This window comes from Emydura macquarii, unplaced genomic scaffold (assembly GCF_026122565.2).
Source record: "Emydura macquarii macquarii isolate MOO-44397 ecotype Brisbane River unplaced genomic scaffold, CSIRO-AGI_Emac_v2 contig_3470, whole genome shotgun sequence".
Lineage (NCBI taxonomy): Eukaryota > Metazoa > Chordata > Testudines > Chelidae > Emydura > Emydura macquarii.
The window spans coordinates 3,532,985-3,559,835 of NW_027133607.1; the positions used below are offsets into that span (position 1 = coordinate 3,532,985).

Below are 26,851 nucleotides of genomic sequence, written 5' to 3' on the forward strand. Positions count from 1 at the left end.
CAAGGTCTTTGGGGTACAGATATGCTAAATCAGTGCCCTGAGGATGCCAAACACTACAGTACATACTTAACTTTAAGCACAGAGCAATTCTGTCCCTATTCAACAGGACATTTAGATTCACAAGGGAGACGTAGGTCTACGCAGCAAGTAAGCTCCCATAGCGGTGTGTCTGAGCCCAGGTCTACAGGGCTCATGCTGTGACAATAAAAATAATTGTGTAGACTTGAGGGCTTGGACCTAGGGAAGGGAATGGGCTTCAGCCTAAGCCCAAATGTCTACCCAGCTGTTTTTAGCACTGGAGGGTTAAGCCCCATGAGCCCAAATCTGTAGACCCATGCTCTGCGACTCACTGCTGTGGGATCCTGCTTGCTGTGTAGACATACCCGTAGGTGCCTAAATCTAAAATTTAGATCCTCAAAAACCCTGCTCAGCTGCTGCCTAACCCTGTAAGGGCCTAACTTTCCTTGGTACTCACATTTCCACTTCAGCTGGCTTGATCTCTCCTGTTGAATCTGTTCTACTTTGTATGAATCATTTAATATTAGTGGGAGCAGGTAGAACCCAGGTCCCCCCACCGTAGGTGTGCTCATCACCAGGCTATAGAGCCATTATCTCTCTGGTCCAATGAATATTGAACTATTTCATAGAAAGCAATTGAGAGACCCCCCCGTGAATATCCTGGAGCCCAGTAGTTTGGGCATTCTCTGGGGAGGTAGGAAACTTGGAGTTAACGCTCTGCTCTAATTTAGGCAAAGTGGGGATTTGAACCTGGATCTCTCGTATCCCACGTGAGTGCGCTAAACGCCACTCTCTCTTCCTCCTGGCTGTTGTTTGTGAGAAAGGCCTGACCCAGCTCGGGCATCTAACTCCAGGAGAGGCTTCATGGCTTTGAGTTCGACTCCTGAGCAGAGGTAGGCACTGAACTTTGGGCTGGCGGGAGGAGCCTAAGTCGACCACACCCCTCTCAGCATTTCTGACTGGCTAGATGAGGTAGCCCCCCTTATCCGTGACTCTCATTCTTAGGTGCTGAACTCTGCCCATGCATTGTCTAGGAAGCCTGGGTGCCTAACTCACATGGATTCCATTAGGCAGCAGAGCACCTAAACACCCAAGTTCTGTAAATTGCCTAGCACATGCTGTAGTTAAAGCAACGACAACCACATTTGTACAAAAATTGATGGGAAACAAGGATGTTTGCTAGCTAGTGATAATGCTGCTCTGCTTTTTGTGGCTTTGGTTGTCCCTTATGCCCGAGAAAGTAGGTGTAGAACATTTAACACTATGATATAGTAGCATTGTACAAGTACTACGTACAGGTGTACATGATGATACAGGGGTAAGCAGTGTGGTTGTAGCCATGTCGGTCCCGGGATATTAGAGTGACAGGGCGGGTGAGGTAATATCTTTTAATGCTGTGGTTCTCCAACTTATTTGATCATGCTCCCACCTTCTTAGCCATTTACGGCCCCCCATACTGATTAAAAAAATCAACATACAACTCTCACTAAATATTAACAATAGTAAGGCGTTGATTCAAACAGAGCCATTTAAGTATATAGTCATGTCAATTTTAAGTGAGATACAGGGCAGCGTTTCTCAAACTGGGGGTTCTGACCCAAAATGGGGTCGCTAACTATTGTAGGGGGGTCACGGTATTGCCACCCTTACTTCTGTGTGCCTTCAGAGTGGGGCAGCTGCTGGCCGGGAGCCTAGGTCAGATTGCGGCCGCCAGCTGCAGTGCAGAAGTAAGGGTGGCATGGACTAATCATTGCTGTGGGTACAATGTGTGTAGTAAGATTTCCCCCCCCCCTCCCTCTCCAAAATACTGCACCCCCCGGGGGGCACACACCCCAGTTTGAGAACCTCAGCTTTATTGGACCAACTTCTGTTGGTGAGAGACAAACTTTCCAGCCACACAGAGCTCTTCTCCAGGTCTGGGAAAGATACTCCCAGCTAAATACAAGGTGGAACACATTGTTTAGCATAAGTAGTTAGCACACATTGTAAGGGACCATTGAAGGCAGAGTGGCCCATTAACACCTCTGCAATCCTAGGACAAAAAGAAAGGGTTAGTGGGTTACAGATTGTTGTAATAAACCATAAATCCAGTGCCTCTGTGCAGCTGATGAGTTTTAGTGTCTAGCAGTTATGAATTTAATATCCCAGCCTTGTCTTTTGAAAATGTTGTGCAGGTTTCCTTTGAGGATGAGGACCGATAGGTCAGATAGAGAGTGATCGCTTTGTGAAAAGTGTTCACCCACAGGTCAGAGGTTTGGTTTTGTCTTTTATCGTTTTCCTGTGCCCACTGGAACCCACATGGGGTATCATCAAATAACTGCAACCCATAATCGGTGGGGATCCCAGCCGGTAAGAAATCTTTTCTGTCCCCTCTCTTCTGGCCTTCAAACAACCCCCAACTCCTAAGGTCACCATCAGAAGCAAACTCCCCACAGACCAGCACACACCAACTCAAAGCGGCACCAGACCCTGCCAGAACAACAGATGCAAAACCTGCAGCCATACCTCCACGGCTGCAATGAGCACCGCCACCCACAACACACCTTTCAAGATCCATAGATCCTATTCAGGCCTATCACAACATGTTCTATACCTCATCCCGTGCACTAAATGTCCCAGGAACAACGATGTGGGTGAAACCAGGCAATCACTAGGCTCCTTGTCTACACTTATTTTTTAAGTTGGTCTAATATAGGTCGACTTACAGCCACTCAACAGGAGTGCTTCGACCCACCCAAGTGGCAGCGTGGGGAGTGAAAGCCCTGTCTCTCAGCTTCCTGCCGGGGCTCCCTGTGGGCTGCCCCCCTACTCTCCGGTGCCAGTCGGGAGCCAGGGAAAGCCACCGGGGACTTCTCCCCTTCCTTTTCCCTGCCGGTAGCTGGGGGAAGCTGTGCAGGGCTTCTCTGATCCTTGCTCTCCAGAAGGGGCAGCCATGTCAATTTCGACAAGGCTGCTCAGGGGTGGGGAAGGAGGTAAGCAGGTGGAGATGCAGCCCAGGCGACTGGTTCCTGCTCCCAGCTAGGAGCCAGGGCAAGAAGTCCGGGTGCTTCTCCACCTGCTCCCAGTTGGGGCAGCCTTGTCAGTTACACGGCTGAGCTGTGAAAGTGACATGTCTGCCCCTTCCAGCTGGAACCAGCCACCCTTGCTTCTGGCCTGGCTCCTGGGCTTTGAGGTGAAACTGACAAGAATGACAGGCCCACTGCTGATGTAAGGGGGCGCAGTGCCTGCATTGACACTGCGCTGCCCTAACTATGCTGAGAAAAGCCCTACGCCTATCATCGAGGCGGTTTTATTTTGTACAAACAACAGGGCAGTTTTGTCGGCAGGCGGGTCATTGCAGTGCGCACACCAGCACGGTTTTGTCGACCAAAGCTGACTTGGGTCGACAAAAGTCTCTGGTGTAGACCAGGAACTCACAGGAAAATGATAGAAGACAAAAACACCCTCTGACCTGTGGGTGAACGCTTTTCACAAAGCGATCCCTCTTTATCTGACCTATCAGTCCTCATCCTCAAAGGGAACCTGCTAACTACTTATGCTAAACAAACTGTTCCACCTCGCATTTTGCCATGGAGCTGGGAGGCCAGACCTGAAAAAGAGCCGGGTGTGGCTGGAAAGCTTGTGTCTCTCACCAAAAGAAGTGGGTCCAATCAAAGATATTACCCGCCCTGTGTCGGTAATTCAGGAGCAAGGCAGTGGAGAATCGCAGCCTATTCCACTGTCAGTTAATAAGAGATCATCCTTTGCTATGGTAGGGCCCAGTCCTGCATTCTGAAAGGCACCCGTCAGTGGGCATGGAGGGCAGAATCAAGCTCTCCTTGCACACTACACTACGAACACCCCCTGAAGTCAGTTTGGCCCAGGTCCACGAAAGGGACTTGGGTGCCTCAGAAATCACTGGAAGAGCGCTGCGACCCTCACAGCCTGAGTTAGGCATGTAGGCTCCCCGTACAAGGAATGGGAATAGAGATCTTTTTTTTAAATTACTCATGTTTATTTATAACAGACCTTCAGCCAGTACAGTACAAAACCTGCAGTAGTATATCTCCATTACACAAATATTTACTTACAGTATATTCCAGATACAAAACGCTTTTGCGGTAAGAGTTTTTTTGGTTGTTGTTTGAAAAGCAAGTCTAACCTCACAAAAAAAGGGGAAAAAAAACCCGCAAAGACAACAGCAAATCCATTAATGATATACAAATGAAAACTCGTTAGAAAGGAAGGAGGCATGGAAGTTGGAACTGGAAGAGGGTCGGTGTATTGCACATCATATTTGTTGTTCTTCATACATCTGATTAAAATATATATATATATATTTACACAAGTAAAGCAACCTGGAGTTTTACCAAATTCCTACATTTGTTTTAGACTCTTTTTACAGGTAAAAGGAAAAAAGATGTGGGAAAAAGGTGTTTATAAATATCAGAACTTCCATTTCCCTTTTTAAAAAACAAACAAACAAACAAAAAAACCCCTAAAAAACCCCCAACACACCATCCTTTTGATTATTGTCTTGGTTTTACCTTTAAAAAGGGGAACGGGAGGTGTGGGGAGGTTGGGGGGTTTCTTCATAATTAGCAGATCCTCGCTCCTCATTCACAGTCTATAACAGGGATAATAGCTGAATGTTGTACCAAATCAATAATATGATAGCGTGGCAGCTGTGGTCAGAAAGTAACTACAAAACTGACACTTTCATTAGCTCCTTGTCTGTGTCAGGGAAGCTGAGCAGACCTGATCTGGGCAAAGAAGTTTTTACTACTTTTAGCCCAACTGAGCAATAGACAAAAGTTTACGTCCTGCCGTGTGCAGGCGCGGGGCTGCTCCTCTCTGCTCGGGTGCCCAGCCAGTGCGTGGCTGGGGGACGCGGCTCTTCTGCTCTTGCCAGAGCAGAGTTTGGGGCTGCTGCTCCCTTTGGGGGGGGCTGCTCCTTCATTCTGGCTGGCACGGAGCTCAAGGCTGTTATGCCTGGTGTGGAGCTTGGGGGGCCTAAATGACCTCAATATTACTGAAGCCTCATGGACCCCCTGGAATCTTTGGCACCCCCCAGGGGAATCCCACCCCCCAGGTTGGGAACCATTGCCTTAGAAAACACTTGCAAACAGCCAGGGAGCAATTGTGATCGTACTGAATCTCACTGATCTAAAACATCCAGTTCTCTTGGGGGAACTATAAGATACATGCTAGACCTGATCCTGCCCTCAATGGCAGTATTTGGCATTAAGTCCATAATTTGCAACTGAATCTTTATGGCTTTGCCCCTGGCTTCATGGAGGTGGAGGGGGGGGGGGCGGTGAGGCTGGGCAGGACCTATCATTCTAGGTACTTATGTCATGCTTCCCACGAGGGGAACAGTACAGCATAAATACATAGACTGGATCCAATGAGATTATCCAAGCTATCTAACTTTTTCTAATGTTGTGGTGCTTTCTCTTTATAAACAAGTTAGTTGAACTAATTAGATTTATTATTGTATCTAATTTTATCTGTCTAAATATTATCTCATCCAGTGAGACTCAGCCCTCAGTGCTTCAGGAGCCAAATGAGGGATCAACATTACCCAAAAGAGCCTGACTGGTTAATAACTTAGATTGGTTAATAATTAAATCACCCAGTGTATTAATATCATGTGCTGCAAGCAGGAGACAAATTAAAGAGCCGCTTGCGGCTTCCAAGCCTCAGTCTGAGTGTCACTGATGTACACCTACTCCATGTATTCAATACTGTACGCATAGTGTAAGTATCTGGTGGGATATGTCTGTTTCCATTGGAGTCAAGGCATTGGGTGCCATCAGACCCCAGATAGAGTTGTTTGTACATTGTATACTCAATGCCATCAAAGGGGGCAGGATCAGCCCTGTAATTTGGGGAGCACGTCTAGTTCTCCAGAGCAAAATGGATCTTTTCTTGGAATATTTTTGAACCACCCCAGCACTTTCAAAGTAGTTATTTGCCCTTAATAAAATCTGGCAGCGCGTTCAACGCAACAGGGAAACTATCACTTGATATTAATGAGAACAGTTGTTGAAGGGCTCTGCTTAGAGTCCTTAATTTAGAAAAGGACAGAAATGTTGAGGAAATGAGCCTTAAAAGGTTTGCAATTGGCACTTTGTCTAAAAAGAGAGACCGGTTCCTTGTCTCGGAAGGTGGAAAGCTGGTTTTAATGTGTGCAATGGCGCTTCTGACTGATGCTCTATTTGCATAGTGCAGAGGCTTGCAGAGGGGTAAGTACTGGCCCATGCTGCTCTGAGCCAGCCTTTAAAAGCGTGCCCTTATTTAGAAGCTGCCTCTGCCTAGATTGTCAGATTTCACTCTGAGCTGCAGACAGCTTGCCTTATTCATGCCCCTCATCTCATTAACACTCAGGTGGGAAGAATGTGACCCTTTGTTGGGACTTCCCTTTATAAACAGGTTAACTAGATTGGGGTAATCTGAATAGTTAAAACAAAGATCGTACCCAGATTTAGGGGATATCAGCACTGCACTCTGAGTCTGCGGGATCTGGGCTTGGGGACTTGGTGTTTCCAAGCCGGTGCTGTGTAAACCTGGGTTTACAATTGCTGGCCCTGGACCCTTGCAGCCTTACGCATGCGTATTGCGCTACGCAGACCTTCTGGCTGAGGTCTGTGGCTTGAGCTGCATCCACAGCAGGACTCAGGCTCTGACCTACCCTCCTAGCAAGTCCTAGGAGCAGGGCCCTGGGCGCTTGCTGACCGGAGTCAGACCGATTTGTGTGTGCACAGAAATGGGGCTTGGGCTCAAACCTGAGTCAGAGCTGGGGCTTAGTGTGCAGTGTAGACATGCCCTTTGAGACTGCGAAGGGAACACGGCTCCCTTGACCCAAGCCAGTGGAGCGGGGAAAACACCTGATCACAAAATACAGCAGATTGCACTGTCGTGATGTGCGTTACAGCGGTGCAGCTGGCAGAGAAGACAAGTCCAAGCATGCGGTGCGCCATCTTGAGCGGAGCAGCTGGGTGCTCACACGCGTCTGGTTTCAGCGTCCCATGGAGCCAGGGCGCTTGGAAAGGGTCTTGTGGATTTTGTGCTAGAATTAGCCTGTTTGTCTCTGAGTCAGGCTGCTCTACTCAAGATGGGGAGGGCTTGGGGTCTGCAATGGGCTGTCTACAGGGATCGCTGTGGAGCTGTGTCTGATCTGCCAGTTCTGTGGGGGAGGTTGTTAGACCCCGACAGTCCATTGCATGCTGCACTCCGTTCACAAGGCAATGATGCGTTCGGAGAGCTGTCATCTGCCTGGGCTAGGATGCTTGTGTCATGATCAAGAATCCTCTGGTGGCACCTGCTCTCTCTGGGGGGCAAACTGCTTGGATCACCAAGGAGCATTGACTCCTGGGAGCCACCCTTTCTCCCAGCTAGGCTGTGTGGGTCACAGCAGAGCATTGCATGTTGGGAGCTGCCCTCTCCATAGGTCAGCATGTTCCGATTTAGGACCTTCCCATTACCATGGGCTAGGCTGTTTGGATCACGATGGAGTTTACTATCTTTGGGGTCAGCATGGAGCATTGCATCCTGGGACCGGCTGTCTCCTCTTGCACAGTTGGAGCTCCCACCCCGCACAGCCTCCGCTCATCCTCATTGAGGCCAGCGGCTGTGCGGATTGCACTTGGTTGTTGTAGCACGTCTAGTCCAGATTGTGCTGTGGCATGCCGAGCAGAACATAGTATGTCTGTGCGTGCTCCACAGACCCATTGTGTAGCTGCACTTAGCCACAAAAACCACCATGTCCAAGGGCTCCATAAAGTCACGTAACAACAGTGTACCACAGGGCGACTGGCTCCTTTAAGGAGAGATGGGGCCCAGCTCCACCTGTGACTAATCAGCTGTCTCCCAGTGAAGGCTGTGGTGATTGCCTAGGTGATTGCCTGAGGAGCACCTGGTCCTTATAAATACCAGCAGGAGCATGGCAGGGAGGGGCAGGACAAGGTCCCACAGGGGGTGAGAAAAGGGATGGAAAGAGCCTGTGGGAATTGTCGCCCATGCTAGGCAGAGGAGCGGCTTTATTTGTGATGGGAAGGAGTGTGGCCTAGTGGTGAGAGCACTGAACGAAGGCTCAGGAGACCAGGGTTTGGTCTTTGCTCTTCTGCGAGTCTTTTCGAGATGACCTTGGGTAAACCTCTTCACCTCCATGTGCCGCAGTTTCCCTCTATAGAAAAGGAGGGTCGTGATAGTCTGTGGTCAAACACCTGTGAGATCTAGTGATTCAAAGCCCTTAAGAGTGAGGTATTATTATGGTATCTTGCCGAAGGTTTTGGTTGCATCCCGTTATTCCCTGAGGCAAGTGCCTGAAACAGTCTGTGGTGTGGCATTGATCCTTTCCGGGGGCACACAGCCTAGCTCCTGTCTGAAGCTCTTCTGAAAATTCCCTCCCACCATGTGGCTCCCAGCAGGGTTGTTCTTAGTCACATGCTGCCCCTGTCATGTGATCTTTGGAAGTCAAACTGGGTACTGGCTGTTAAAAGGCCAGTTCACCCTGCGACCCCAGCCAAGAAAATTCAGAGCCCCTCCTGCCCTCCCCTAGAATTCTCCATCTCATTGCAGCCACCAGGGAGGCTTTTTAGACATTTGATACCCTTTGGGATATAAAATCTTTCAAGGTAATGACTTTGCATTTGCATCCCTTTCTACTTGTTGATACTAAATGGCTTTATAAAGACAAGAGAGCATCATTATCCCCATGTTATGGAGCGGGGGAAACTGAAGCACAGGGTGATTAATGAGTTGCACAAAGTCTTCTGTCAAGTCAGGACTCAAACCCACTTCCAGCTGTGTGCTTATGCTACTCAGCCAACAGCTGCTGCCATCATGCCTAAATCTGAACAGCCCTGCCAGGTGTCTAGGGAGGCCCTCTAGACTAGATCGGAGCAGTGAGCTCGGTGGTATCTGTGATGTCACAGAAGGATGTATTCTGGAAGGGCAGCAGAGCAGGAGTTCGCTGGTGTGTGACCCTGCCCGCTCTGCAGTGGTATTTAAAAAGGTATGTTCGCATGTAGTCCTGCGTTGGATACCCTGCTCTGCCTTTTTGTTCCTTGATGGCTGCCACGCCTAATTTCACAGTGACTTAATTGTTCAGCCAACTAGCCCAAAGCAGTTTCCTCTGCTGCTTTGACATGGAGCTTTAGCACTGGGACATCCAAAGGTTTAAAGACTGTAGAGGTTACAGCTAAAAGTTACTGATTATAAATCACAGCATTAGAGATGGGTTTGGTTGGACCAAAACTACAGCTCTATGCCCTGGTGAAGTCTGATGGATCCAGTTTTGTTTCCCATATGAGAGGGGGTACCATTTTCCCAGGTTCAGGCCTCCCCCACCTCCCAAACGTCATGGGATTAGAAACCCAAGGATTCAAATCTGTTCATGCACTTGAGGCAAAAATGGGTGTAGTGGGGAGAAAGGAAAAGGTGGGGTTACATTGTCTTTATGCTCCCTGTAATTTATGCTCCGTTTCCCATACCCCTCTGCGGAGAGAACAGCCCTTGTGCAGTGTGCTCTGACCATGCCACGATCCATCCCTGACCCACACCCAATCCCTCCTGGCATGCCCCTGATCAGCCCCCTACACCGGGGTTTGGGAGCAAGGCTGGCATACAGTCTTTACAGCAGCTGGGGAAACCTCCTGAACAGGGAAATTATTGGGGTGGGGGGCTGGTTCCACCCCCTCTAAGGTCCCTTGTTGTTGCCAGAGTAACCAGTTTCTTGTGAAGTTTGTGGGAGTGGTACTTCCCAAGGCCCAATTGAGGGGCACACTGGTGTGACAATGATCCACAGAAATGACTCCTGCAGGAAGCGTGCTAGGCGGTCGGAGTCTTTCCTCCATTGTGAAGGACTCTTTCTGTGACTTGGTTTCATGGTCCTGCCTTTCTGATGTAAATAATTTCCAAGGATCAAGGAGAGAGGGTCACCAAAGGTATGTGAGGGAATGAGGGACAGGTGTGTAGGGAGCTGCGCTTCTGTACCTGAGAAGAGAACCCTGCCCTACGTGGAACTGACAAAAGATGAGGAATTTAAAATGGTTAAATACTAGACGTTGTCTTGTTTTATGCAAGGAGCCAATATTTATAGAGGAGACAATGCAGGAGGTTAGAGACAAAAGTGCAGTTGGAAGTAGGAAGAAACAACCAAAGGAAATAGATTATTTTTATTAGATTTCTTTTACTGCCTGTGAAGGGGATTAGATTCCAAATTAAGCACGAGCGGGTGTTAGCTGCGAGGGGAAGCATCTCATTGACTTTGAACCATAGAAGAAATCAGTATTGGCAACTGCTTTAGACTGTAAACTCCTTCGGGGCAGGCCGTGTGTGTTTCTATCTCTTCTGTCAAGGATCTAGTATTTTTGTGCGCTGGAAAAAAAAAATCTTAATCTAAGAATAACAACAGCAATCACAGTGAAGCAGAGCGGTCAGTAGATAGGCAGTGGATATGGGGGATATGGGCTCTACGGTATGACTCTTCTTCCCATCTAAGCTTTTGAGGGTTTGTCTACACAGCAAAGAGAAACCCGCGGCTGGCCCTTGCCAGCTGATTTGAGCTCCTAGGGCTCTGGCTTTCATTTCTATGTAGACTTCCGAGCCGCACCCTGAACTCTGGGACCCTCCCACCTCACAAGGTCCTAGAGCCCAGAGCCTGCACCGCAGCGAAACAGCCCCACAGTCCGAGCCCAGCTCCGCTGGCATGGGCCAGCCACAGGTGTCTAGCTGCTGCGTAGGCCTATCTTGTCTGTCTAGCTTGTCAAATCGTAGGGAAGATACTGTGTTTGGTTTTTTTATACCATTGTGCCTAGTGCAATAGGCCCCTGATCCTGGTAGAGCCTCCAGGTGCTATTGTAATACAAATCATTTTTCTCTCTTTATTATTTATTAATAAACCGCCTAAGTCAGCTGTCACTGGAAGCCAGTTACGCAAACACGAATGCTGAGAGCAATACCTCAGCATCGTCTGCTGAAGAGAAAGTTTGACTGAGTTTGGGCTTATTTTCAGATCATATTGGAAAGATGCTTAAATGTTCTTTTATAATAAATTATAATCTTGTAACCATTCCTAACATGAGAAGATTGGCCATAGACCATTGCCCAGTCACTTTAAAAGAATTATCTTGGCGGTACATGCACAGTATAATCTTTTTTTTTTAAAATAGCGTTCCTTAGTATTTTAAAAATATGTAAAGAATGTGTTTAAACCAAACAGAAACAAAACACCTTTTAATTTCTTTTGACCATTTATATGTGTTGACCTGATGAGCCCGAAATAAAAATGCTGTGTCCACCCTCCCCAGAGTTTATAGAAGTTCAGATCTAGATCAAAACTTTGCAGCTGGTGCCCTTACTTTGCCTCTGTTAATTTCACTCCTGTTGGGCAATGAAAATGCACTGGTCGGTTTCATGGAAGTTTCACTTCCTGTTTCAGGAGCCTGCTCCAAACTGCATTAAATAGAAAGTCTCCCATTGATTTCAGTGGGCTTTGGATCAGATTTCTTATGCCCACTGCTGCAGTGTTTAGGTTGCAAATACTGCTTAAATCCAGATCGACTGTTTTCACTGACATTTTGTTTAAAAAATATTTCTCTTCCTCTGCTGCTTTGTTCAACATCTTTTATTTATAAAGGCTTAAGACCCGATTCTGTAATCCTATCCTCTGATACAGAACCCTGTTGCCTTGGTGGGGCAGCTGATGGGCCCTTCTAGTGGATTAGAGCCTAAACTGCCTTAACAACAACCCTTTTAAAAGGAACTGTTATGTGCTATGTACCAGTATGAATAGTCCAGCTGTCTGAGCTGACACCTGAAACTTTGCATTAGCTCATATCTTTGTCCTGTCAAAATAATGGGAGCTTCTCAAGATTTAACTGTACTACTGAGTAACTTATCTTTCTGCTTCGTATTTATACTGTTACCCTTGAGTTCTATTTAAAAATGACTGATTTGGCACATTTAAATTGATCTCTTTTACGATCCCAGATTACCTTCCCTTACTGTCTGGTTAGAGGTGAATGTAAAAATATCTGAACCTACCAAGGGAAAAATAAAAGCTTTCCTCCTCCCCTCGAAATAAGCTTCATGGAAAAAGCTGATACTTAACCAATTTATTATTAATGATATTTACGGAAATATTTCAGCACTTCTCTACTGAAGGATTAGTGTTTTTAGCCTTCCAGTAGACTGATTACTTCTAGTTTCATAGTTAAATGAAAGATAATGTAGACTGGGGATGAGAGATATACATGTTCTGAGGTTAGGTGAGTTTGAAATAGTCATGGTATATAATGCCGCTAATTCATTAACAAGTTGCGTGTCAGGAGAAATGAAGATGAAGTGGAGAAATGATCATTATTTACACAGTGCCCAAATAATACATAGCACATAGCACTAGGTGTGTTAGAGATAAAGAAGGCAGCAAGGACATTTCCCTAAAGGGTGTACAATCTATTATTATTTACTGTTTGTCTTCTGGTGATGCCCAGAGGTTCCTGTCAGGCTGAAATCCCTGCTCTTTTAGTTTAAGTGCTGAACAGAAAGTGATGTGTAAGATGCACCATTACGGTGACTCAGAGAAGCCCCTCTGTGTCACAAAATCCTGCCCTGCATTCTCCTGGCTCTCGGAATTTACCACTGACTTAGACCAGTTGGTTAGCTCAACTGCTCCAGAGGGTGAATTGTGAGGAGACAGAGCCGTGGCTCAGCACCAGAGTGGCAGTTTGGTTTCAAAGAACAAATGTTTCCTGATTTGCAGCCCATTACTCCAAGCACTAGACCATGTTGCTTTTCAGCACCTGGACCTGCTAAGATCAAATATGCAGAAGGACTTCAGGAACTGATTAGATACGTAGCAGAGGAACGATGGGATCTTGTGGTTAAGGCACTTTACTGAGTCCAATTCCTAGTTCTGCCACAGGCTCTCTATATAACCTTGAATAAGTCACCTGACGTAAACCCCATTGAAATCAATGGAAGAATCACACTGATTTCAGTGGATTTTAGATGGGGACCCTAATCTCTGTTCATCTGTAAAGAGGGAAGTATTATCATCTTCATCTTGAAGGATAAATTCAAGATAGATCAACTATAACAATCAAAATGCAGGCTGACTCAAAGAGTATCTTGAAGAAGAGCTAGGGAAATGTGTTTCCTTGGGAAAAATAGGCTGCTCATTTATATTATTTTATTGTCCTGCAGGAAATTTTTGTTACATGATGAATTAGGAAAGGAAGAAGTGTTACTGTGAGCAATGGAAACTAGGATGTCTTTGATTACCACCATGCAAGAGACTCCACATCTGTCCCAGGAGAAGGGTCAGAGTCCAGCCAATGGGAACAGAGAACAGTTTGATTCAGGTGAGTTCTTGTTCTCCACACCAGTGTCACTATTCAGTTTAAGTAAATAACACAGCTTTTTCTCGTGCAAGTTGAAATTTTTCAAAATTCAACATCATTTCAAAATCTGGGGGAAAAAAGTCAGGAAAACTTTTGACAACATTTTCCTTTGTTGTTCAACCTTTTGTAAATTTTGGGGGAAGAAAAGCGAAATTTTTAAAATACGTTTTGAAGTTTTTCCTTTATTTTGATCAGCCTGATTGCCTTTTTTTAAGAAAAAGTTTTTGTCCTGTGTGTTTTAATTGAGAATGTTTTTCACAAAATAATATCCCATTTCCCAGCGTGTGCAATACATTTCATATATGCTGCTAATGGGTATATCTCCACTGCACATGCTTCTCTGCCTGGGGAGAAGATGAGAGAACAAACTTGTGACCGATAGGTAGTCACATTGCGTAATGCACTGCTGGAAGGTGCTCAGATACTGTGATGATGAGTGTGGCATAAGGACTTCTAGAGAATCGAATTGAATCTGTATCTTTCGTAAAGCCTGGCAGACTGAGCTCGGAATCTGTGAATACAGCCTCATTTGGGATAAAATTCACCAGTGTGCAGAGCATTGGCACAAGATCTGTGCACCACTTTAGTCCCACTTAACTGCTCAAAATAAGGTTTAAGTGGCACATAGACTTTGTTCTGGCTCTCTGCACAGGGGTGAATTATCCTGAATGATGTCATACACGACCAGAGAACTATTAGTACAGCTGTTTAGATCTCTTTATTTGCCCAAACTCGGGAAGATGAAGATTCTTTCTTAGAAGCGATGATGGTCTTGCTGTTAAGGGACTCGACAGGGATTCGGGACTCCTGGGTTCATTTTCCAGCTCTGCCAGTGGTTCTTCTCCGTCACATTGGCAAGTCACTAACCAGCTGGTGTCACAGTTCCCTGGGCTGTATCCCTTTCTCCCACCCCGTTTAGGCCGTAAGCTCTGCAGGGCAGGGACTGTGGACACGTCTACACTTCAGCATGTGTAGACATAGCTCAAATAAAAAAAGCAGTGAAGTGGCAGTGTTACCCAGGGTTCTGCCAACCCAAAGTTTGTGGTAACTTTACTTTGTGTGAGGTGGTGTCAGGAAATAAGCCAAATGGAGACACGGCTGGCCAGCCGATAGATGGACTGGTAGAAACAGTGTAATAAAAGAGTGGTCTTACTTCAAAGACATACTTTACTTAGGCTCAAGCACATACACATGTCTGCAGCAGGTTAGTGAAACACCCCAACCCTTGATAATTACTGAAGTCTGGGGAAGCTTTCGAGTAGAAACAGTGACGGCTTTCCGATTGGCCTGATCTTCCAGCTGTCGTTGGAGGATCCAGAAGCTCTGTCCAAGAGGAGATCCCAAAGAGTTCAAGGCTCTCCCCCCTATTTATCCTTGTTAGTAGACAATAACACATCAAGAAAGAGGAAAAAAATTTCAAAAGCTAGACCTAAGGTCGCCAGAGTACTTAATTAACTAGAGGTGTTCCTACAGAATTTGCATATCTTGAGGCCTGGACAAACACCTCCCAGAGGGCATGCATAAATAAGCTTACTGGTCTTTTCCTGAGACACCGATCCCAGCACATCCACCAGAGCATCAGGGAGGGGTGCAGGGTCAGGCAAAGATTGAGCAAGAGGCTCCCTTCCTCTCCCCTCCTGGCTTAGTCACGCCAAGGCTACACAGGCCTGTCAGAGAGGCCTACCGATTTTGGCTGCTGTTAGTATAATATTGATCATCATATTTGTTGCTATCAAGTGGTCCCTGGCCCTTTTACTGGTCTATCAAAATCTTTCCATGCTCTTGTTACTCGAGCTAGCTAGATCAAAGCTGGCTCAGGTATGTCTACGCATATTGCAGTCACATCTCTGGCTGTAATGTAGACATGCCCATAATAAAACTATGTGCTTATACAATGCCTAACACATCGGGGCTGTGCTGATGGTAGGGACTTCTGTAATCCACACAGTAAATAAGAATCAGTATTGTACAGCTCATCTTCTGTAAACAGACGGATAGCTGTGTCTGGCATTATAATATTTGTCCTGGGGCTGATAGAGTTAAATCTTTTCCCCCCAACCATTCGACATTTCCATGAGGCTGACTGATGATAAAATGAGACTGAGTTGTAAATGTCAGGCTGAGGCTCAGGTTTTCAAATGAGCTCCGGGGCGCCCCAGTAGCTTCCACTGAGAAGCCGAGTGTTCTCAGTGCAGGCTGTTGGGTGCTGAGAATTCTGCAGATCCGGCCTTAAAGACTCCGGACTCGCCTTGCGCTGTTGTTGAATGAAGTGACGATTCTCCGAGGCTGTAAGAATTACAGGGATGAATTTCAGAAGTGCTCAGTGTTGGCCCGACTCTTCTCCTGTTGAAGCCACTGGACCTTTAACCATTGCTGCCTTTGAAGTCAATGATTAACATCCCAGTGGCGTCAAGAAAAGCAGAGTTAGGCCAGTGGTGAATGCTTTTAAAATCCCCTTCGATGCTTTTTCAGAACTTATCTGATCTCTTCTTTCAGACTGTGCTGTTAGTTATCTGTGGTTCACCTTCCCAATAAACCTCTTGAAGAAAAGCATTGGTGGCTGTGCATTATATTTGAAAGGACCTCAAACAGAATTGCCGATCGTAAATTTATATTTTTAATCGCATCTGAAAAACCTTGGAAGCCTTTTCTCTATACATCCAACCTGTGTTTAAAAGTGAAAGCCTCACTGTTCTCTTTGATGCTGCAGTGGATGGGTTATTTCACGAGGTTTTGAATTCATCTAGCTCACGCGTCTTCTTTGCGTATTGTCTCCAAAGCATCTGGCTTCTGCTACAATGCTTGCATCACAGATAAGCTCTCTGAGGGCTTCATTCTGTTAGGAGCCACCCCCCTCCACTCCCTCTTGTAGAGGGTGTACAGCACCCTGGAGAATAAGATTCTAAGGGCGTGATGCTGTGAGGTTCTAATATGGCAAAACACCTTGCAGAAGCAGTGTGCAACTGGCAGGATAGGGTCGCTGAGCTCTTTAGATGCTGTTTAATAGTTTCAAACTGTTCTTCCTTGAGTTTCAAATTCTCTCCTCTTCTCAGATGCTTTATTTGGTTCTCCCTTTGCCTCTTCTCAGGCTGTCCCGTGTCCCATACACAGCGCCCTCGGAATTCAATCACTCAAGGTTTCTCCCTCCTGACCATCACCATTCACTTACTTCAGTCATTTCTCTACTTCCTTGGACAACAGGGATTTCATTCTGTTCTTTAGAAAGCTCTTGTTTGTTTTTTGATATTTCACCTCCTGAATTTTCATGGTAAGACTCCAAGGCCACTGTCAATGTGCAGTGATATCTGAACTGAATAGATTTGTTGCCTTGGAGTCTTTCTGCTTCCCGTCACTCTGTCCATGAGCAAGAAAATCTCATCCAATACTTTGTAAAAGGAAGTGAATTAAAGGTTCATCATGAAAGGCACCAGGGTCAACAGCCCCGGAGACTGAAGTTCTCTGTTTATTGACAGAACACAGGCAGCAACCGCACAAGTGTAACCCATTGGGCAGTATGCCCAGTCCTTAGAGAATGTGAATCTAGTCCCCACTTACAGAGCCTGGTGCTTTAGCTCAAGCTCACGTTTATAGCTCTGGTGGTCTCCAGTTTTGGCTAAGATGGTGGTGGTTGTGTATGTGGGAGCTTGTTTGGGAAGTGGAAAAACTTTTTTCCCCTAGGAGGGTGGTGAAGCGCTGGAATGAGTTACCTAGGGAGGTGGTGGAATCTCCATCCTTAGAGGTTTTTAAGGCCTGGCTTGACAAAGCCCTGGCTGGGATGGTTTAGTTGGGGTTGGTCCTGCTTTGAGCAGGGGGTTGGATTAGATGTCCTCCTGAGGTCCCTTCCAACCCTAGTCTTCTATGATTCTGTGTGAACTGTTATGGACCACGAATATCTGGGACATGTTTCTGTTCAGAAGAGGTATGTAACCCACTATTCAGTACGTGTTCTATGTCTCCCCCCATCCTGGGTTGACTCCACAGAGGATATGGGTCTTAGCTCAAGCTGTAGAGACTTAGCCTTTCAGCTCTACGGGTTCCTGGTTCAGCCCTTGGTCAATGTATCCCATCCTCATTCTGAGGGGGATCACTCTGAATTCCCCGATCACTCTGAATTGTGCCAGATCTGTAGTGGAGACGGGCGCCTTGTGATGGCAGTGGTCACTCCAGCACGCCCCCTTGTGGATAGGTGAGGGGTTGTCATGCCTTCCCATGGGTCATCTCTTCCTGTTGTTCGTCTCTGTCGGCGCCTTCTGCGGCCTAGTCCTCCGGCCAGGTCACTTAAAAATTCACTCCAATTCTGGGGTGTTCAAATCTAGCTGTAAATGGTCTGACCCCAAGCTGGCCTCTTCAAAGTCCCTTTGCCCGGCTTCCCTTGGTTCAGCAGCAAAGTCCTTCCAACTCACCCCTGGAGTGAATGAAAAAAAAAATCTCACTCTTCTCTCCAGAGTAGCAGGTCCCAGGGCTTCCCCCTGGCCATTCAATAGAGTACAAACAAAATCAAGCACTTGAAGTAACTTCTTCCCCTCTCTGGGCTTGAACTTCTTGTCCTGGTTCAAGAGACTTCCCCAGCTCCCTTCCTGAAGCTGGAGCTTGCCCTTCAAAATGGTCTTTCTTTAAATAGGAGCCCCGTGCTCTCCTTTTTGGAGCTGGGTTGTGGATTAGCCAGTTGTAAGGCCTTTGCCAGCTTCTCCTTCAGCTGGTCCCTTTTCCTTATTAGCTTCAGGCTCCTCAGCAGGCCAGTCTTTCCATGCTGATGTCTGCCCTGCTATGCTGGAGGAGGCAGCATTTCTACTGGTAGAAAGTGGTACCAGACCGCCCCGATACCAAGAATGGTACAAACACACTCCCCAAAGATAACAGTAAGATCCTGACCCCTCTTTCAGATAAGGTCAGGATGGCAGTAGGATGGATGGAGAAGTTTTGATTGAACCAACATGTACAAGGTAAAGGGTGGTAACTACCCATATCAGAGGGTTGTAACAAGCCATCTCAGTGGTGCAACAAGAACACACGCTCACAGCCAGCACCTGATGACAGCCATCACCCAGTGAACACCTGGGCTGAAATCTTGATCTCTGCCTGGGGATGAATGGGAATTTTGCCGTTGATTGCAGGAGACAGGATTTTGCCCTTGGAATGCATGACTTGAGTAGTGGTAGATGGGATGGCTTTGTGAAAATGGCTCTTTTAGCAGGCAGAGTAATTATAATAGTATTACATACTTTTCATTTCTATAGCTCCTTTGAATCTGAGGGCTTTAGAGCACTTTACAGAGATCAGCAAAAATTCTCCTCTCCTTCCTACTGATTTCGAAACCCAGGCACAGAAAGGTGACGTGACTGCCCTTGGCCACACAGTAAATCATTGAAAGAGTCAGGAATAGAACCCAGGTGTCCTGACGCCCTGTTCCTGGCCTAACCCCTAGGCAACACTGCTGTAGTCGCGTCCTATGCTATTGCAGAACTTCAGGCAGGAAACAAACAATACAATAGGTTTTGAGGAATTTTCAGTCCCTTCCATTTCTCAGTAATAAAACTGAGCAAATCAAGACACTGAGGCCATGAAAAATGGATTCCCTGAAGTTATTTGTGCAGAAACAGTCAAAGTAATTTCCTGATAAAGTCTGCAGAGAAATCAGACTTCTGCTGTGTCAGAATGAAATGGAATGACTGTGAGTAAAGGCCTGAGGTCTCTACATCAGGAGATGTGCTCAGCTCCTGGAGGCCCTTCCATCTCAATGTGAGGGGTCCACAAAACCAATTTGGACCCGAAGGGGATAAAAGGCAATATGGAGCCCATAGAATCATAGAAGATTGGTGTTGGAAGGACCTCAGGAGTTCATATAGTCCAACCCCCTGCTCAAAGGAGGACCAACCCCAACTAAATCATCCCAGCCGGGGCTTTGTCCAGCTGGGTGTTAAAAACCTCTAAGGAAGGAGAGTCCATCACCTCCCCAGGTAACCCATTCCAGTGCTTCACCACCCTCCAAGTGAAAAAGATTTTCCTAATATCCAAACTAGACCTCCCCCACTGCAACTTGAGACCATTGCTCCTAGTTCTGTCATCTGCCACCACTGAGAACAGCCTAGCCCCATCCTCCCTGGAACCCCCTTTCAGGTAGTTAAAGGCTGCTATCAAATCCCCCCTCACTCTTCTCTTCTGCAGACTAAACAAATCTAGTTCCCTCAGCCTCTCCTCAGAAGTCATGTGCCCCAGCCCCCTAATCATTTTTGTTGCCCTCTGCTGGACTCTTTCCAATTTGTCCACATCCTTCCTGTAGCGGGGGGCCCAAAACTGGACACAATACTCCAAAAAAGACTCACCAGTGCCAAATAGAGGGGAATAATCGCTTCCTTTGATCTGCTGGCAATGCTCCTACTAATGCAGCCCAATATGCTATTAGCCTTCTTGGCAACCAGGGCACACTGCTGACTCATATCCAGCTTCTTGTCCACTGTAACCCCCAGATCCTTTTCTGCAGAACTGCTGCCTAGCCCGTCGGTCCCCAGCCTGCAGCTGTGCATGGGGCTCCTCTGTCCTAAGTGCAGGACTCTGCATGGTTAGCAGAGTTAACCCCCAATCTCTGGGCCTGCCAGGCTTGCTCCAGCTGGAGGAGCCCAGTCAAGGAGTGGTGTACAGGCTGCAGAAGGGAAGAATCCTTCTCTGGGATGCCAGGCGGAAGGTTGAGTCTGAGAGGAGACCATAGAGTAGGTCAGGCTCACTGGTAGAGCCTTCTCCGGCCACCACCCCTTTGAGAACCGGCAGGTCCCTGTTTTTTACGTGATTGTTGTTTGGACTAGAGGGGCGATGTCCCAAAATGAAGAGATCTGTAAATAGGAAATAGCCTAGAGCAGTGGACTTAGACTCTCGGCAGGGAGGGCCTTGCTGGTATTGCTTCCCCCCAGGGCCCTGAGACAGGACCCGTTGGAGAAGGAGGGCCTGTGTCTCCCTACCATACCTCCTTAAGGGCTGTTGCCCAGATGCGGGTGGAGGCCAGAAAATTCCTGGCTTAGGGGCAGGAGCCAGGCTCCTCTACTGCCCTGATTGAAGCAAGGGGTCGGAATTCTAGTGCACTAACTGCTAGGCTGCCTGGTCTTCTGAGCACTCTCAGACTCAATCTCACCCTTTTTTCATTTTGATTTTTAAAACAAGTGTTTTTTGTGTTTTGTCCCATCTGAGCCTGATTTCTTAGCTCAGGGTAGTGATGCCTCGGGGACTGGAGATCTGGGTTCAAGTCCTAGCTCTGTCACCGACGTGTGACCTTGAGCACCGTAGATTAATATCCCAGCTTGTCGGGAAGTAAGTGTTTTGTGTAGACATGACCATAGATTCATTGATTTAAAGGTCTAGAAAACATGACCTGTGAGGAAAGATTGAAAAAATTGGGTTTATTTAGTCTGGAGATGAGAAGACTGAGGGGGGACATGATAACAGTTTTCAGGTACATAAAAGGGTGCTACAAGGAGGAGGGAGAAAAATTGTTCTCCTTAACCACTGAGGACAGGACAAGAAGCAACGGGCTGAAATTGCAGCAAGGGAGGTTTAGATTCGACGTTAGGAAAAACTTCTGAACTGTCATGGTAGTTAAGCACTGGAATAAATTGCTGAGGTAGGTTGTGGAATCTCCATCACTGGAGATTTTTAGGAGCAGGTTGGATGAACACCTGGCAGGGATGGTCTAGATAATGCTTGGTCCTGCTATAAGTGGAGGGGACTGGATTAGATGATCTCTCGAGGTCCCTTCCAGTCCTACAATTCTATGATTTTAAGGTTAGAAGAGACCGCTATCATCATCAGTCTGATTTCCTGCATAACACACGTCATGGAACCTCACCCATTAATTTCTGCCTCAAGCCTATCACTTTTGTTTGGGGTATAGCATCTCCTTTAGAAAGACATCCAGTCTTGATTTAAAGACTCCAAGTGCTGGAGATTCCCCCATGTTCTTAGGTAAGTTGTTCCAATGGTTAATTACCCTCCACTGTTCAAAAAAAATAATGTGCCTCTTACTTTAGTCTGAATTTGTCTAGCTTCTGCTTCCGACCATTGGGTCTTGTTTTGCCTTTTCCTGCTAGATTGAAGAGCCACCTACTATCAGAAACCTCTTCAGCTGAGTTTTTCCTGATTTACACCTATGTAGTTACACCAGGTGAAAGCAGTGCAGGTGAGGGAGAATCAGACTCATTGTCTTCATGAACCAACATTCAAAAGAAGCTTGAGTCTATTTAACAGTAAACAGGGCTGTATTTCTTCTCTGAATCCCTTTCCCATGCTGGCTACATTCAGAAAACCCCACTCTGCTGTAATCTGTTTTTTTTTTCTGAGACATATGTCTGGCAAATTGGCAGCAAATATAACCTATTCCTTTCCCTTTTAATAATGAGAGATTCCTGTTACATGATATAACTTTTGGGTCTTAAAAATGGGGGACCTGTAGCAAGGACTGCAATAAATTAACCCTATCTTTTTCTTCATAAAACTGTCTGGGGAGGTTTCTTAATTCCGTTTGTCATGAGTCACTTTAATTACATCATGACCATCCTGATGAATGCTTTGGTAGGAAAGGGTCTCTAAGAGTTTACCTAATAAATGCTTATTACGGGGCCTCTCTATTAGACTGTAAAATATTTGTTCTGGGTTGAAACCGTTCTTCCAAGATTGCCTGGAAACATGCTTTTTTTTTTTTAAAGTAAAATAAAAGCAATTGGATTTGGCTGGCTTTCTGTAAGTGGAAGAAGATTTGTTTGTAATTTGTATTTCAACAGCCTTTGGAGACCTTAGTCCCATTGTGCTGGGCACCGTACAGACATGTAGCAAAAACTGTGAATAATTTGCATCTTTAGCTGTGGGAGGGAGTATAGTCTAGGGGTTTATACAGAGGCCCGAGAGTCGGAAGATCTAGAATTTTGTTCTTAGATCTGCAGCTGATTTCCTGTGTGATCTCAGGCTGGACACTAAAAATGACATTAAAGGTGGCTCAGTTTCCCCATCTGGAACATGGAGGTAGCATTACATATCTCACAGGATGTTGTGAGGATCAATTAATTGTTTGTACAGTGCTTTGCGGTCTTCATTTGTTATAGTTGTTATAGAAGTTGTTATAGAAAAGCAAAAAATATAAGTAGGTTGTAATGGGAAACTGGGAGAGACTCCTGGTTTCCATCATCTGGTTCTTCACAGCCATAGCAGGGCTCCTGCTTTCAAAGCTCAGATTCCTACTAATTAAATAAAGGGGTAATTTCCCCTAGCTGTTTTCATCAGAGGGCCTATGATACACAGCTGAGTAGTTCTGATTCCATCCAGCAGAAGGCACTGTTGCACATAGATCCTAGCCTATGTGTACCCAGTGGTGGGGGCAAGTCCTAAAGTGGTGTAAATCTCCATCCCGCAGTGGTGGTGGCTTCAGTGACAGTACCGTAAATTACAGCAGCTGAGGCTCTGGCCCAGGGTCCTTAGATCATAAATTCTTTGGGGCAGAGACTTTATTATTTGTTTGGCACATTTAGCCACTGTGCAGCACAATGTACACTCAGGATGACTGATGGATGATAAGTGAAAGTTTAACAAGAACATTATAAAACGAGTTGTGAAAATGTGCAGGCTCTCTCGCACGGCAATGTACGCTAGTTCATTCATCCAACTGGACCACAAAGGCAGAGTCAGTCTTTTGATCTCTGGAGGCGTAACTGCTAAAACCAGCAAACCGAACGATGTATCGGAAATGCAGTAAAACCCAGGGAATCCAAGTAAGCACAAGTATTAAAAGAGCATTTTTTATCTTGTGTGGAGGTTTTACCATCTGCCAATTTCCCAGTCTTGGCTGATACCATTGTCTAGTTTATTGCCTGCATTTACCATGTTCTAATTTTATGTTGCTTTTTTTTTTTTTCTCCCCCCTTTTCAACAGATGACGGTTCCAGCATTGAGGAGACCGACTTTAACTGGGATGAATACTTGGAAGAGACGGGAGCAAGTGCTGCTCCTCACACCTCATTCAGACACGTACGTACTTCGCCTGGGCCTGGAACGTTCTTTGTCCTCCCTCTTTTCATTTTGGTTGGAGAGGGTCATCCTGGAAAATTAAAGATGTGGCTGATGGCTCTTGAGGAAACATCACCAAACTTTGCTCTTTGCTTCTCAGATTTCTTCCTCACGATCCAAAATGCTTTTCCTCTCCTTCTAAAATCCTCTTCCTTCTCCTGCTGAACTCCTGTTCTCATCCCTTCTTTGGTTCCACTGACTTCTCACCCTCTACTTCGGATTCAAGCTCTCATCCTTACCCCTTCTCCAGGCCCTGTACTGCTTTTGTCTTGCCTACGTTGAGCTCCCTTTCCCCAGCCTGCTTCCCTTGCTTTTCCCACCTCCTCTCTTCCTTTCATTTCTTCCACGCCAACCCGCCACACAGAAATTGCGCTCGCATTGTTCCTTCAAAGCCCTCCTTAAAGCAGACCTCTTGTGAGAAACCTGCCAATGCTAAATCGCCTGGTTAACGTGGAATGCCTCCTCTCCAGCTCCAGAAACCCGCGTCTCTCACAGTGATAAGCTATCTGCCTACATCTCGGAGAAACTCTCTGGTAGCAGAGATGGCCTCTTGGGACACCTGAAGCCAGACAACGGACATAGGCCTGAGCGTGTGATACCTCCCCTCGTGAGAAGTTGGTTTGTTCACACAACGGAATTCCGGAAGCACTGTGGTGAAAGAGCCAAGGTCTGCAGCTCGGACGCCATGCCCTCTTTGGAAGAGTGTTGAGAGCGCCTGGCGTCCTACTGACTGGGACTGCTGGCACTTTCTTTGAGAAGGGAAATCTATTGTCGTCCCAGAACACATCATAATGCAGCCAGTACTTAAGAAATCATTGCACCGACCTCTCCAGCTGCTACTCATTTTCTAAAACCTCTAGTTTCTAAGCAGGGCCCAAGCATAATTTTTTCAGGCCCAGTACAAACATGTAACATGGGCCCCCTCCCACACACATACCCATGGGGGTTGCAGCCTGGGCCGGGCCCCTCAGGGCCCCGGTAAAGTGTTACCCTTTCCCCCCCCCCCATGTGGGGGCCCTGTTCCTAAACAAACTGACTGGGAAGCTCAACTCCTCCTTGATACAGCTGATATCCTGGACTCCTCCCAAGCTGGTTGCAGGCCAGGACACGGAAGAGAGCTGGCACTGCGGGGTGATCTCTTCTCGGCTATGGACAGGGCCATATGCTCATGCTGTCATTGCTAGACCTTTCCATAGCATCTGACGCAGTCAACTATCAAATGGTGCAATGCCACCTCAGAGTCACGGTGGGATTAGTGGGATGGCTCTGAGGTGAGTTCAGCTGCCCCTCTCAGATGACACCCAGCGTCGTGATGGACACCTGGTCGTCTATCTCCAGAGCTCTCACCTGGCTGAGATTGGCTGCGACCCGGGAGGGGAGAGGCGAGCTCTCTGGGGAGTCCTGAGCAGCCGTGTCCTTCTGGTCTCTTCCGCTGGATACTGAAAGAGCTACGGCTGCAAAACACTCCCCGCTCCGCCTACGTGAGGCAAGAAGATTGTGGCCCCCGCCTATCAAATTCCAGCAAAGGCAGGGATCCACACGCCACTGACCACCAGGCCGGATCATCCTAATGCTTTGTTGTAGGTGTGAAACTGCCGACCTTAAATGTACAAGAGGTTCAGCGCACAACAGCTGTCTGGTGAGAGCACCTGGCTCATTCCAGCGCTCTGCTCTGTGCATTGGCTCCTTGCTAAATACTGGGTCCCGTTGAAGCTTTCACACCCCATCTTCCAATCCCTCCATGGGATTGGCGTGGGTTACCGCGGGGCCCCACCGCAGCCGTCGTGACTGTAACTTCCCACAATGGCTACTTTCCACGGGGATGACGGAGCTGTCCACCACAGGGGCGAGAGACTCGTGTGTGCAGGGGCACGTGCCTCTCCTTGGCGACCGCCTCTGGGAATCTGGAACTTTGCTTTTGGAAGAGATTGGGTCCCTGGAGCCTGCAGAGAGAAAGACACAATCCATGTGTTTGACCCACCCTTTGACCCACACAAATCCTCACTCCCCAAAATACCACAGTCTGGTCATTAATGAGAGGTGAAGTGAGACAGAATTACAGCTTAATATGTGTATTGATCATTTTGTGAGGTGCTCAGATACTCTGGAGATGGTCATTATATAAGAACCTAGCTAGAAGGGCCATAGACCAGCCTTGAGCCACATGGGCAGTTCATGTTGAATACATAGATACAGGACACTTGAGGCCTGAAAATAATTAAATGATGCAACTTGTCGGTGCCTAGACTGCAGTAGTCATGTGTGAGGCGGGTAAAGGAGTATTCTTTGCCCCAGGGGAGATACATTTCTCTAGACTAGCAAAACACTGTTATCATTGACCCCTAGATCATTTGGTTGCAGCTTCCAGGCAGTCCTTTATTATTTGTATTCCTATAGAATCTAGGAGCTCTAGTCATGGACCAGGACCCCACTGTGTCAGGTGCTGTACAAACACAGAACAAAAAGGCGTCCCTGCCCCCAGGGGCTCAGTCCAAGTTTAAGATGAGACAACAGGTGGATTTAGACAGACTTGTTCTCCTCCATCCGTATCCATATTAGGTACTTATGTGTCACCCATTAGCATAGCAATTTTTAACATGTATATCCTCACAACACCCCTGGGAGTGCTATTATCCCCATTTTAGAGATGGGAACTAAGCCACAAAGAGACTAATTTGCTCACTGTCAGAGAGGAAGTCTGAAGTGGCACCGGGAATTGAACTGGCGTCTCTAAATTCTAGGCCGGCGCCCTAACCAGTGGACCATCCTTCTTCCAAGCTTGGGAGGGAAAGCTGGTGACATCGTAACAACTCATAGGTGACACAGAAAGTCAGTGCATAAGGCATATCCTCAGTTTTAACTCCATTGGTTAGGAACTTCCTGCATTGTATTCTCTAGTTTTCCTTGGGCAAGTTATGTGGGACTCTGACCTGTTCCTGTTGACATCAATGGGAGTTTTGCTGTAAACTTCGGGGGGAGCGTCTTCTCTTTAGCCGTCTGTGATAGTGGCTGGTGATGCTGCCCCCGCCTTCTTCACCAGGGTGTTAAGAGCCTTCATCAGCTAGGGCCTGGATCCCCACCCAGTGAAGTCAGTGGAAGCGTTATCCTGGACTTCAGTGAGGGGAAGGATTAGGCCCTGGGTGCTTGTAAAGGGCTCACAGATGCTTGCATGTGAGGTGCTTCATACAAATTATTATAATTGAGGCCCGGTCCTCAGAGGTGCGCCACACCTGTAATTCTGCCCCTGAGGTGCCCAGAATCAGGCCTGTTATTTACCTGGTGGAGCAGCGTGGTGACAAGTTCTTTGGACCAGACCTTGGTTTTGTGTCAAGCTCAAGCGAGTCTTTCGTGGCAGATGGGGCTTGTGCAGGCCATCCGCAAGGGGATGAGTTTCACCCAGCGAC

General features: G+C 46.9%; 1 protein-coding gene across 1 annotated transcript in view; it reads left to right on the top strand.

The window, feature by feature from the left end:
* The window catches only part of SFMBT2 (Scm like with four mbt domains 2), a 164,082-nt gene that overhangs the window by 10,197 nt on the left and 127,034 nt on the right, over nucleotides 1–26,851 (top strand). Inside the window, exons 2-3 of the mRNA XM_067534887.1 lie at nucleotides 13,210–13,367; nucleotides 23,314–23,408. Of these exons, the coding sequence (XP_067390988.1) occupies nucleotides 13,262–13,367; nucleotides 23,314–23,408 (201 nt within the window). The 5' untranslated portion in view covers nucleotides 13,210–13,261. The remainder of the gene's footprint in view (nucleotides 1–13,209; nucleotides 13,368–23,313; nucleotides 23,409–26,851) is intronic.